The 14,925-nt window shown below is 35.7% G+C and overlaps 1 protein-coding gene across 6 annotated transcripts in view; it reads right to left on the minus strand.

Moving 5' to 3' along the window:
- LOC150102597 (sulfotransferase 1B1-like) overlaps positions 1 to 14,925 on the minus strand; it is a 213,354-nt gene that overhangs the window by 135,688 nt on the left and 62,741 nt on the right. For all 6 annotated transcript variants that reach the window (XR_016548926.1, XM_090399000.1, XM_090398998.1 and 3 more), the window contains exon 4: positions 5,104 to 5,233. Coding sequence is in view for 5 of the 6 variants with exons in the window: in XM_090399000.1 (XP_090255126.1) it covers positions 5,104 to 5,233 (130 nt within the window). In the remaining variant the exon portion in view is untranslated. The remainder of the gene's footprint in view (positions 1 to 5,103; positions 5,234 to 14,925) is intronic.

Here is a 14,925-nt window from a genome sequence, read left to right on the forward strand (position 1 = left end):
AGCACCTCACCATTTTTGAAAAATCCATGCCACTTGCTGGTCTATGTCTCATAGTGCCAACTTATGTCTCACTGTCATTTTACTTATGCTCAAAGCTGCATACAAGAAACACAGAAATAAATACAGAACTTTAAATATACCAAGCACCACCTACTAATCACAGCTATCATACAACAATAGTTACATAATTAATTATTGCTATTGCCACATTGCTAAACTTGAGTGTTTAGCAATCTAAAAAAAAAAAAAATTGTAAAAAACTTGGGTTAATTAATGGTATATACCCCTCCCCTTCCATTTACTATAATGTAGTTCCTCTTCATACTCTGTCAAAAAATTTAATTTAGGGTGATAATTAAAAATTCACTTGTTACAAAAATGTTGTTATCAAAACAATTTTGTAACAAGTTTCTTTTATACATTGTTTTGTCCTACCTTTCAAGGAGATGGAAGAACAGGATTTCCAACTCCAATTAATGCTATCGAAATTAATTAGCTGCCCAGAGTTGGAAACTCTGGGCAGCTAAGCAAAAACTGTTTATAAGTTGCTGTGGATACAAGAAGAAGAATATGGGTTCTTTTCGGAGAGGAAAATGAGTTGTAGGAATGTATTCAGAGCCCTATAGATTTATCTGAAAGTATTTCATGTCTGAAGATATAACTTCTACAAGAAGGCCTCTAATTTTGTTCTTGCTTTAATAAACAGTAGCTCAAGGTTTGGAAACAGCAAATTTCAGTTGATCAAGAATTTTGTTTATTTAACCCTGCATTTTTCTTCTAAATAGTGTTCTTCACGGTATTATTCAGACAAAGAAAGGATTTAATTCATGTAATAAAGATTTGTTTAGAAAAATGTAAAGTCAGCAGTTCATGCTAAGTATTTTTCTCTTCATGGATAACTTTCTGGAGCAGGGTAATTTTTCTGAAAATTGTTTACACTGAGGTAGGATAAGATTCTTTATTTGCAAAAGTGTTAACTTTGAGCCAGAATGAGATAGCTCTTAATTTTGGAACTGACTGTAGTGAAAAGCTATAGTTGTTAACTGTTTCCTTTCTTTGTTGTTAGAAGAATGTTTTTTTATTCCTGAAATTAAATTGGTATGAGTGTGAGAGAAAGCATATTTCTTTTGGAATTTTTTAAAATGAATTTTATGTAAATAATTATATTTGTGTATTTTTTTATATAAATTAAACAATGTTTCTTTTGTATTACAGTTCACTTGTCTTATCTAAGAAATAAAGATAAGTGAAAGTAATATATCAGATTTTATTAGTTTGGGGAAACTATAATTGTTTTAAAGTAGATAAATATACTAGAAAGAATCAGAAATATTTAAATAATACTTGTGGTATCCTAACTGACTTTACAGGCATGGGAAAAACACGAAGTAAATATATATAAAAATTACATCATATACATGTTTCACACATGATTTTAAACAGAACTGTAACCTGTTTACTTCTACATTGCCAGTGTATTTTTGTTATTGCTGTAATCTGTCATATCATCCTCACAATTTTAGCAATCTGCTCCTTAAATTTCATGTTCTTTTTGACCATCACAACTCATATTCCTAATATCCTCCACCTTCCTTAAGATGTTCCCACCAGTAGTTCATTCAGCATCCCATTCCATCTTCCAGATTTCAAAAACTTGCACTTTACACACTGATATGGTTGTTTCGCTCACTTGCCTACTCAGATCATCTGTTCAATTCCTCTTATAGAGCCAGCTGCTGTACTACTTATAGTTTTCCTCAACTTTGCATCATCTGCAAACAACTACGTATCCAATTCAAACCACTTTCACTATCATTAACAAATAAGTTAAATAGTAATAGCACCAAAACAGACCCCTGATGTACACCACATCTGCACAGTGGGCCATCCCCCCCCCACTCCCCTCAACCTCCATACACAACTTGTCGATACCTATCAGACAGCCAGTCTCATATCAAACTCACTAATTTGCTATTTTAACTCCAGTATAATTACCAACTTGTGAAGTTGCAATCTCTCAAAAAGTCTTTATAAAATCTAAATATACCACTGTATGTGCACTTTTCTTGTCCAATGCATTTACCAGTCTGTTGTAATATATAAGTACACCTCTAAAACATTATTTCCCTTTAACAAACTATTTCTCTTCACTCACAACTAAAGCTATTCCCTCCACACTCTAGCTCTATGATATCACACTTCCATACATGAAATATATTGATATGTTCATTAAATATCATCAGCTATATCGATCTACCACATTTTGATCAGCTGATAACATTCTCCCATAATCCTATCAAAAGAACTTTCGGAGATTTTTCTTAGCCTGATTACTACTCGTCCTGTGCTTTTTATACTCCTTATATAACTGAATATTATCTTTCAGCATACAATGCATCCATAATGCTTTCTTTTTCTCTTTCTTCTAGACTGCATACTTAATCTACCAATTATAGATTTGGTTTAATCCTTTATCCAAGTATAAGCAAACAAAGTTTGTGCTTGAAGTATTTTCAGGACTGCAGTCATGGCAAAGGCGGTATAAGTTCTCATCACTTGCCTTAGTATCCCATAATGCAAAGCACATCTCCTTGCGGATATGTATAATGCTATGCGTTAAGGAAAGGATCACTACCCAGACTGGTTTCGACCTTTATTGAGGTCTCATCAGTGGGAGCCAGACCCAGAGGCGGTGATACTAAGATGGAAGTAATGGAGAAGTCATTATGGGATACTAAGGCAAGTGATGAGAACTTATACTACCTTTGCCACGAGTTGCCCCAGTCCTGAAAATACTCCAGGTGCAAACTTTGTTTGCTTACAGTTGGATAAAGGATTAAACCAAATATATAATTGGGAGCATAGCCAAGTGAAAAAACTTCCATCAGCATACTCAATCTCTTCATTCTTTCATTTTACACCTTTATTTAAAAAATCTCCTGACTACTGGAATTCATTTAGATCACACGTTTTTTCTGGATATCAATATGTATCACATATCCCTTTCCTATACATTCTCACTATAATATATGGGAAATATATTCTCACTATAATATATGGGAAATTCTGAATCAGGTAGAATAGTGATATTCTACCTGATTCAGAATTTCTCCCTGGTCATTTATGCAAATATCATTGTCATAATTTCATCTGCATTCTCACCTCTTGTTGTAAACAGCCAAATAACACCTTCTGATGCTTTTTCCTATCTTTGTTTTCCTTTCATTCCTTCTCTTTCTACTCATTTACAGAGGCAGCTCGTGCATAGGCACTGCAGCACCCCCAATTTTTCTCGACATATACAGGGTGTTTGGGATAAATTTGACATATTTATAATTAATTATATTTTTCCGTAAGTTACATGTATTAACACACACTTCTCTTCATTTAAAAGTTTGGACCCTTCTTCATTCATATACAAGATGTCAGAAAGGATGGATAGCTGGAACCCACCTGAATCATGGAAGAGAATAACTTGTATCATGATGATTCGTGCCTGCCATCAAAATAAGGATATTACGACTGCTGCCCAATGCTCCCTGAATACAGTAAAAACAATCAGGCATGAACTAGAGACTTGCAATGGTGACTACGAGGATGTAGCAAGAAGAAAGATCCCTAGCAGACGATCTGATTGCGTTCGTACAGCAGAATTCCTCGCAAATCTGCAGGAACAGGTGTTGAAGAACCCTGGCATTGGAATTCGGGCTTTGTTCGTGGAGTTGCTAACTGTAGTCAAGCCCTGGATAACAAGGGTAGCCAATGGTAGGCCGTATGTATGGCAGCAGGATTCGGCCCCTTGCCACACCTCTGGGAAAAGTCAAAAATGGTTGTCTGAAAATTTCTACGACTTCACCAGTCCAAATGTTTGGCCTCCAAACTCCCCAGACCTTAACCCCATGGATTATTTTGTATGGGGCGCAGTTGAAAAAGACACCAATCGCACTTCCAGTAATACAAAAGCCCAGTTAATGGATAAAATTAAAACAGTTTTTGCGGCCCTTCCCAGGGAGACTGTAGCATCAGCTTGTTCGAGGTTCCGAAGCAGAATTGAAGCTGTGATCGATGCTAATGGTGGTTATTTTGAGTAAATCTTGTTGATAGTATTGTAATTAACTCTGCCTGTAATGTTTTTTTGTCAATTCATTAAATTTAATAGATACAAAGAAGATTTTCTTTTTCCTTACGAAACTGTCAAATTTATCCCGAACACCCTGTAAATATATTTATTAATTTATTTATATTTGCTTGTAATATTTAATTTTATCAACTCTTCTTCTTATTGTGCTATCTTCTATCGAAGGTCAGCGACCATCTTGGCGAACAAACTGCGCTCTTGTGCTAATCTGAGCAGTGCACATTTTATTCTCTTATTTTGCATAAAAAATAATAAAAATCCATCTTGTAGCACTTAGGAGGTGTGAAGGAAGCTAGCAGCACTGTGTTTACCATAGTGTCATATTGCTATGGGCGCAAGCATATACATGTCATAGTGAGAAGTGAGCTATTAGCGTAATGCGGCACTGTCCGCCGTGCAGTTCCACTGTTGTTTAGATACAGTTTGCGCCAGTAGTAGAGTATTCGTACTGCTTGTTTACTCCATCTTGGACATTACAATTAAAGGATTTAATTGTAGTGTCCAAAAATTGTAAATCCATTCCTTTAATTGCAATTAAAGGAATGGATTTTATTTTTAAGTAATTTTGAATTATACTAAACTGTATAATTTTATCGATAATAAACAATATTTTTTCATGAAACAAAACAAGAAGAATATATTTTATTTTTAAGTAATTTTGAATTATACTAAACTGTATAATTTTATCGATAATAAACAATATTTTTTCATGTTTAATTTTTTTTTTAATTTTTACCATAATTTTGGTATTTTATTCAAACACGTATACACTGTACTTACAGTGTGTATGTACATTTCAAAAGTCTGCAGCACACCCACAATTTGAAGCCATGAGCTGCCACAGCTCATTATACTGTATCAGCATTCTGTTATATAGACCAAAACTTTAAAAATTTACTTAATCTAGATTTTATGCTTTATCTCTTGCAATAGAATTAGATAGAGAAATTTAAATCAGTACTTACAGTGTCCTCTAATATAATGTGCAAAGAATTCATCCCATGTCCCTTTATAGTTTCCTAAAAAGGTGCTCATTTTATGATGGTGGTAGTATGATACTGCATTATCTTTGGGATTTCTCACAACATAAATAATCTGAAAAAAACAAAACAAAGAAATGCTATTTTTGTTTCAGTTTTTTTCCATTAAAAAAAATAGGAAAAATATCAGATGCTTTATACATAAGAAATATGTCCATGTTACAGTTAATTAATACCAGAATTCAGGATTGAGTAAAGAAGTATGTGAATCTCCTTGAGCTGTGACACAAGTTTGATGGAGAAGGAGAAGGGGAAGAGAAAGAGAAATAATTTATTCATTTTATAATCAGATGGCATTCTGTATAATGAATAATGAAAAGGTATAGTACTATAACTTTCCTAGATGTCTTCAATGGTATTTGACAGATTAATGCCATTTGGTAAACTTCTGTACAAAAGGTTGATTGGACTAGTAAGAAACTGGTTATATCACTAGCAGAATAACAGCCTGATATATATTAAAAAAAAAAAAAAAAGTACAGTAGAATCCAATTAACTGGGTTATTGGTTAATTGCAGCAGCTGTTTATTTGGGACAAATCTTAAAGAATCAAACCAAATCAAGAAAACTGCAAAGTTTTCTTCACTTATTTGAGACAGGAGATGCAGTACTCAATTATCCCTCTGAGGTGATTGTTTGTAAATGGTTAATTGGCTTAAGGCTTATTGGCACAAAGGGTGCAAAGGTCATGCTGTGTTAAACCATAGCTTTTAAATAACTCATCAGGTTTGTTCCTCCATGTGTTTTGTGACAAATGACTCATCACTCCTCTCATGGACTCAGCTTATACTCAGGGGGGAGGGAGGTACAGTTTCTAACTAGCGTTAGTTGAGTGCACTTATGACATCTTTCATGCTGAGCCAATGCCTAATCAGAAATGTGTAAAGATGTGTTTTTTCATAATTTTGTTTTTAATTTTAATTTTATAAAATTTTGGACCTTTACCAAGATGCCACATAAAGATTGGTCACTAGCCAAAAATAAATCGCCACACTAGACCAAATCTAAGGTCATTTGCCCAACAGCAGTCATCGTCGTCTGGCAGACATAACAAGGTACTGAAATCTACGACTGCATGCTTGATACAACAGCAAGATAAACTGCAAGAAGAATGGACATGCCACAGAAAAGACAGAATATCCCAAAAACCAAAGCGTGAAGATAAGGATCCTAACACTGAGGATGCCCTAAATCAGTGGTTCCCTATTATAACTGGATGAGAAGTGTTCACCAGTGGCCCAATGTTAAAAAAGAAGTTAGAAGCATAGGTCATAATGATGTTAGAGCAACAGATGGTTGGTTTTCTCAGTAGAAATGTAGACATGATATTAACACGTTCAGGTTAAGGCAGTAGTAGCTCACTCACTGCCAACCCAGCTATCTGGCGAAGCAAGTGAAATTAATGACAATTTCGTTCCTGCATATTGTCAAATGCGTCACTTTTTGTAATGATTTCTTCGAATGTAACCCCCATTGAGGGGGATAGGTGAAAAGGAATGTTCTTTTCAGAATATATTAAAAAACAATAATTAATGAGAATGATATATTTGATTGTTAGTTACTACACCTGATTTACTAAAGATGTAAAGAACAGCAAATATAAGAAGAGAAAGAAAAGGCGTGAATAAATTTACTTTCAGTACTGTAAAATAGATTATGAATAATTTACATCTGTGATATTATATGTGCACTTGTGCTATAAGTATCTAGGCATGGAATGAAGAATACGTGATCCCATAAACTATAGACTTTCATATTTGCATTTATGATGGGCATAATTAAAAAAAAAAAAAAAAAATTATGAATAAATGGAAAGGGATTTGTTTGCAAAATATAAATCACTAGCAGTCACTATACTGCAGATTCAATAAAAACAAGTAGTTTATTTGTATCACTGAATAAGGTAAAGAGACATTTGCAGGTTGTGTAATATATTTGTCAACAAATAGCACCATTAGAGACAACTGAGATAAAAACGGCACTACCTAATGAAACACGTCCCATGCTACAGTATGCTGCATAAACTCAAGCAAAACCATTTGTTGTACCACCAAACACAGCATTTAACTAGACAACTGTCCTAACATTTGTCCAAATTTTTGATTACATGAAATAAGTGTATGTTCGATTGCATTTGAAATTTTTGATGTCATTAAGACAGATTACAAATGCTAACTTCAAATAAAATTCTACTGAAAGAGTTGCAACTAACCTGCAGCATAAACATTGTGTCAGTGAGACCAACTGCCAGCATGACACAAAAACAGCACACAAACAAGCAGCAATAAAATTCTACTGAAAGGAATGAAACTAACATGGCGTATAAACTTTGTGTCAGTTCAGGCCGCTGCACAATGCAGAAGTGGCACGCAAACAGTAATGAGAAGTCCCATCAATATGATAAACGTGCAAAACACTTTCCAATGTGACCATGTTAAATCCAACTTATATAAATTAAATGTTTAAATATCAAATATTTTCTAACATGTTGTGTATTGTGTTTTAACAGAATTTAACAGAATTGAAGGATAACAGATCTCTGTTCATATTGATGAGGAAAATTTAAATATGTGCATATTTTGCTATTGTAATTAATTTGAATAAATGATTTCTTGCTCAGTAAAATGTTAATTGTCTTTTTATATCTTTCTAAATATTAGCATGAAACTTTGCATAATTGGGACAGCTGCTTAACTGGGCCAAAATGTTGTAATCCCGATGTGCCCCATTACTGTATATGGAAAATCATACAGAAGGATGGCAAGTGGCTTTTCTTCTTCTCTTAGTAATAGTAATCATCAGCATTTTGTACTAAAAGAGATAACAAGTCGTGTACAGTACTAGTGAACTCCAACTTACAAACATAATACATTCCTTGAAATGTGTTTGTAAGTTAAATGTATTCATTTTTCATAAGAAATATTATTAAACTTATTAATGCATTGGTAAACCTTAGGCATCATAAAATGTTGCACGTTTGTTAAATAAATTGAGGTCAATTTATTAGCTTGGGTGGTGTTCATAAGTAGAGGTTGGCCTGTATTATAGTAGTGGGATTTCACTACACTCCTGGACCTCTTGCAGTGTATTCCATCACTCAGATCAATACAATGCATCAAAATTAATACATTGAAAGAGTAGTAAAGAAAAACATGAAGGATTATTACTTAATAAGAATGATGAGCAGGAATAAGGGCAACCAATTTTCCCCTCTATAAATCATTGATCAAACTTCATCTGCATTGCTGTGCTTGGTGACCTAGACTTGAAGAAGATAGGGTAATCACAATGATATGAGGAGTATGGAATATCATCTTTGAGAATAGATTTGGGGAATTTAAGGATATGATAGAAATATATTATTAAAACACTTAAGGAATAGAACAACGTAGTTAAGGATATAAATTAAATTAAACTTTAATAAATATTTTCCAATATTTCGCCAATATATGCCATTTTCTAAAGGAACTTACAAAAAAGCTACGTGCACGTAGGCACTACAACACAGAAACTGTGAATGAAGAGATGAAAGGGTGAGCATTAGCCTGCTAGAGGGCACCATCAGGACTGTTAGGAGAACAATAGCTTCATCTCTTCATTCCCAGTTTCTGTGTTGTAGGGCCTACATGCATGTAACTTTTGTAAGTTCCTTTAGAAAATGGCAATGTGACGTTGCCGAAATATCGGAAAATATTTATTAAAGTTTAATTTAATTTATATCCTTAACTATGTTGTTCTATTCCTTAAGTATTTTAATAATGATAGAATATAATTTCGCATGAAGATCTAGATAAACATAGAAGTGCTTTTTCATAACATATTAGGAAGAGGACAGAAGATTACAATGGACTTCCTGAAAAATTAATAAAAGTGTAATCATAATAAGACTGAAAACTTTATAAAACATAATAAGACTATGAAAAATTTCTTCCTCATTAACTTGGTAACAACTCGTGACTGACTCACATGTCTCAATCGTACGATGGTGGACTGAAAAGTTCTCGGCCTAACAATGAAAAAAATGAATTTATAATTTCAAAATTATTTTTCTTTTTCAACATAATCTCCCTTAAGACTAATACATTTATTCCAGCGATACTCCAGTGCCATTATCCCTTCCCTGTAGTGGTTCTCAGTAAGATCTGCAAAATACCCCTCTATAGCTGCAATCACCTCTTCATTCGAAGAAAAACGTTAACAAGCGAGGAAGATTTTTAGTTTTGGGAAGAGACATAAGTCAGAAGGAGTCAAATCTGGGGAATAGAGTGGATGCTCCAACAATTCATAGTGCAGATCCCTTAATTTTCCCATTGCCAAAACACCTTTGTGGACAGGTGCATTGTCCTGATGAAAGATGATTTTTTCTTCTGCAAACTAGGTCTTTTCTCACAAATTTTTTGTCTAGTCTGGTTAAAAGATCACATCAGAATAATATTCTCCAGTTATTGTTTTACCCTTTTCAAGATAATTAATAAACAAAAAATGCCTTTAGCATCCCAAAACACCGATGCCAAGACCTTTCCTGCTGATGGAACCAATTTTGTCTTCTTTGGCATTGAACAACCAGCTTCTGTCCACTATTTTCACTGCTGTTTGAATTCTGGTGTGTGATGATGAATCCAAGTCTCATCCATAGTAATAAATTGATGCACAAAATCAGTTTTATTCTTGTTAAAATGCTCCAAGCATTGTTCAGAGATTTTCATGCACATGCGTTTTTGATCTGCTGTGAGCAAGCATGGCACCCATCTTGTGCAAAGCTTTTTCATTTGCAATTCTTCATGCAAAATATATTCTACACATTCTTTTGAAATGCCTATAGTCTCAGCAATTTCACACACTTTGACTCACCGGTCATCCAATACCATATTGTGCACTTGATCAATCATTTCTGGTGCTGTTACACTTTTTGGACATCCTTCATGTGGATCATCTTCTAGGCTGGTACAGCCACGTTTAAACTCGGCAGCCCATTTCTTAATTGCCAAAAAAAAGGAGAAGAGTGCCCATAAACTTTTATGAACTTCGAATGAATTTCTTTTGGCGTTAAACATTTTTTTACAAAGAATTTTATAACTCAGATCAATACTGAGATCACGATACTCAATTTTATCTATTTCAAGGGATACAGACAACACTTTTGCTTCAGACAGCTGTATAAAACAAACTATTTTATACTTGAATGTACTTGTAATTTCACATGGATGCTTATGACAGATGTACCAACTTAGAAAAAAAAAAAATCTTGCCAATAGTGCTGCCATCTATGGTCGAGGCCGAGAACTTTTCAGACCACCCTCTGGCCTGTTTCTGACATATCCTCATTGAAAACCAGGTTATCAAATCTGTCCAGAATATATTTCTACACAATAATTCATATGAAGCCTGATCAAGGCCTTTTACAGTGGAACCATAACCTTTTTATTTTTGCACATCAAGGCCCTCCACATCATTGTTATAATCCGATGTAATGACATCATACTTGTTAAATGTAACCCCTGATCTTCAGGTATTTATCGACTGTCACTCCCATATATATTGTCTCCTCAACCTATTTCAAAATTTCCCAACCAAGTGTATATACTCTGCATTCCATTGTCGGCTAACAAATTTCAGAACCTTACTCTTGGCAAATTCAGCTGATAGTTCCACTTACCTGCCCACTCATACAATCTATTTAAGTCCTTCTGGAAGACCACAACAACGCATCTGCTTGATTCATCATCGCTCTCCCCTAGTTTACATCATCTGCAAACAGTTGTATATCTCCAGTAAATTATCATTAATATAAAAGTTCAATAACAATGGTACCCTAAAACAGACTCCTCCACCACACCATTAGTAACTTTCTTATTTTGAGATCCCACAACCCGATACACAACTTGCTGACACCTATGACAGCCAATCATCTATCCAACTCATTAATCTAGCATACAATTCCATCTCCTCCCATTTAATTACCAACTTGGTGTGTAGCAATCTATCAAAAGCTTTTGCAAAATCTAAGTATATCACTTTATATGCATATCCCTTATCTACTGGATGCTGGAAATTTTTTCCACTTGGTTAGCCTATAAATTATATATTTTTAGTTTAATCCTTTATCCAAGTGTAAGCAAACCAAGTTTGCACCTGAAGTATTTTCAGGACTGGGGGAAACTCATGGAAAAGGTGGTATAAGTTCTCATCACTTGCCTTAGTATCCCATAATTCAAAGTACATCTCCTTGCAGACATGTATAATGCTATGCATTATGGGAAGGGTCAGTACCCAGACTGGTTTCAACCTTTATTGAGGTCTCCTCAGTGAGAGCCAGACCCAGAGGTGATACCAAGATTGAAGCAATGCAGAAGTCATATTTACCTATATGAGTTGCCAAAAGGTGTCACACCTTATTATTAAATTACTCTGGATTAGAGAAAGATGTTGGAAGTTTTTTCCCACTTGGTTAGACTATAAATTATATATTTAGTTTAATCCTTTATCCAAGTGTAAGCAAACCAAGTTTGCACCTGAAGTATTTTCAGGACTGGGGAAACTCATGGAAAAGGTGGTATAAGTTCTCATCACTTGCCTTAGTATCCCATAATTCAAAGTACATCTCCTTGCAGACATGTATAATGCTATGCATTATGGGAAGGGTCAGTACCCAGACCGGTTTCAACCTTTATTGAGGTCTCCTCAGTGAGAGCCAGACCCAGAGGTGATACCAAAATTGAAGCAATGCAGAAGTCATATTTACCTATATGAGTTGCCAAAAGGTGTCACACCTTATTATTAAATTACTCTGGATTAGAGAAAGATGTTGGAAGTTTTTTCCCACTTGGTTAGACTATAAATTATATATTATTATTATTATTATTATTACCACGGGCTACTCCAGGAGTCCTTAGACTCATCGAGGGAGGCCCTAAACATCATGTTCACACAGCTGTTCAACATTCTCACAGTATCTATCATACCTTGCCTTGAACTCGCTCACTGTCATAGCACCCAAAACAGACTCTGGCAGCTTATTCCACTCATTTACCACTCTAAAAGTAAAGAACCCAGCTCTAACACCCCTGCTAACCACGCTCTTGCCCCAGCTTCCATGGGTGTCCCCTAGTTCTCCCACCACCAGTCCTGATCTCAAAAATATCATCTGAATCAATCCTATAGAATCCTTTTAGCAATTTGAATGTCTCAATCATATCTCCCCTTTTCCGCCTATCAACTAGTTTCTGCAACCCACAAATCTTCAACCTGTTCTCATATGGTTCATTCCATAGACCTGCTATCATCTTAGTCACTCGCCTCTGGATCCTCTCAACCTCCTCCCCATCAAGAAGGAACCGAGGTGACCAAATCTGGGCACAGTAGTTGAGATGAGGTCTTATCAGGGCTCGGTACAGAGGTACAATAACTTGTTTTTCTCTGCTCGTCAAGGTATTTTTCAACAACCAAGTGAGTTGATGAGCTGATTTAGCTACTTTCGCAATGTGCCCCCTAAACTTCATCTCCCTATCCACCAACACTCCCAAGTCCCTGGCCTCATCAATCTCTTGGAGTACAGTTCCACCAATGTGGTATACTGCTGCTAATCTTTTCACTCCAAAATGCATAACCTTACATTTTGTCACATTAAATTGACATCCATTCTCCTTAGTCCAGAACTCCAATCTATCTAAGTCATCTTGCAAGACTTTGACATCTTCTGCATTCACTATCGCCCTACCCAACTTTGCATCATCAGCGAACAAATGAACTGTCCCACTTAGACCCTTCCCTATATCGTTAATGAACAGATTAAACAGCAGTGGTCCAAGAATAGAACCCTGTGGCACACCACTAGTCACAGGCTGTTTTTTGGACTCTACTCCTGAATAAACTACTCTTTGATATCTCTCCATCAACCACCCAGCTATCCATCTCACCAACCCTATATCCATTCCCATATGTTGTAGTTTACGGATTAGAATTCCATGTGGTATCCTGTCAAACGCCTTTGCCACGTCCAGCAGTATCACTGTAAACCCATTTCCCTTATCCAGTTCAGCCGTCACCTTGTTATAAAACTTGAGCAAGTTACTGAGGCATGATCTACCCTTCACAAAACCATGCTGTCCTCTGTACAGTATCTCATTTTCATCAATCCATTCCTGTATTTTTCCCTTGACTACTTTCTCCAAGACCTTGACAACGACTCCTGATATGCTGATCGGTCGGTAATTTGCAACCATAGTCTTGGATCCTCCTTTATGCAGTGAAAGGACTAAGCCAGACCTGAGACTCAGATTAAACAACATGGTCAAGGGCACTGATAATTCCTTAGCTGCTTCATGCGAGACCCGTGCCGGAATACCATCCAATCCCACAGATGTATTCACATTAAGGTTCTGTAATAGACTATTCACCTCCACTTCATTCATCACAATTCCCATATAAACTAATAGTTCCTTCATTTTTTCAACGTCACCACCTGGATGATATACTTTTGCAAAGTGCGCGCTCAGTAACTCCACTATATCGACTGGTTCAGTGAACTCTTTACCATCGTCATTCCTTAAAATCATTTTGCCTTGTACAGTTTTTTTTTTTGCTTGCAGCATATTGAAAGAACTGTTTGGGATTCTCTTTTGCTTGCATAGCTAGTTTCCTTTCATAATCGGCTTTTGCTGTTTTTACCACACTCGTTACCCTTCTGGCCTGTACTTTATACTGTTCGTGTGCCTGCAGGTCACCCCTTTCTTTAAATTCCCTCCATAGTTGTTTCTTTTTTTGCAGCTCAAGCTTAATGGTGTTATTCATCCATTTAACCCCTCCTTGTTTCACTATTCGGACCTTAGGTATACAATCAGCCATAACCTCCTGTAAATGCTCTTTGATCACTTCCCATGCTCTATCGACGTCCAGCCCTTGCAGTTGTACATGCCATGGCACTGATCCAAGCAATCTCCTAAGCTTGTCATACTTGCCAGCACGGTATTCCACATATACCCTGTCTTAATCACAAATTTCACACCTTTAGCCACCTCCCAGGTCAAGACCTTATGATCACTCTCACCAATAGGTGGCAACATGGTCATATTCATTACAGTCAAATTCTCAGATACTATTACCAGGTCAAGCACTCTCACACCCCTAGTATTTTCAATTATATGCTGTTTCAGATAGTTATCCCTTAATAATTGAATAAAATCCATTTCCTTCCTCACATGTGTCCTCTCCTCCTTCCAATCAATGTTACCATAGTTGAAATCCCCCATAATAATTACTCTCCTTTCACTCATTTCATCAATTTGTTTATGCATACCATCTCCACCATCTATTCCATCACCTGGTCTATAGCAGCACCCAACTGTATATTTTATTCTGCCAGTATCAATCTCACACCAAATAGCCTCAAATGAGCTCCTTTCACTATCCTGCAATACTTCAATTCTCCTTGGCTGCAGTTCATCAGCTATCATCAATAACACCCCTCCCCCAATTTTATTCTCTCTGTCCCTCCTAAACATACTATAACCTACACATTCTATCCCACTAACTATATCATCTTCCGTCAGCCATGTTTCACTAAATCTAGCATACAATTCCATCTCCTCCCATTTAATTACCAACTTGGTGTGTAGCAATCTATCAAAAGCTTTTGCAAAATCTAAGTATATCACTTTATATGCATATCCCTTATCTACTGGATGCTGGAAATTTTTTCCACTTGGTTAGCCTATAAATTATATATTTTTAGTTTAATCCTTTATCCAA

This window comes from Typopeltis vanoorti, chromosome 10 (genome assembly GCF_054136105.1).
Source record: "Typopeltis vanoorti isolate ZY-2024b chromosome 10, IOZ_Tvanoo_1.0, whole genome shotgun sequence".
Taxonomy (NCBI): Eukaryota; Metazoa; Arthropoda; class Arachnida; order Uropygi; family Thelyphonidae; genus Typopeltis; species Typopeltis vanoorti.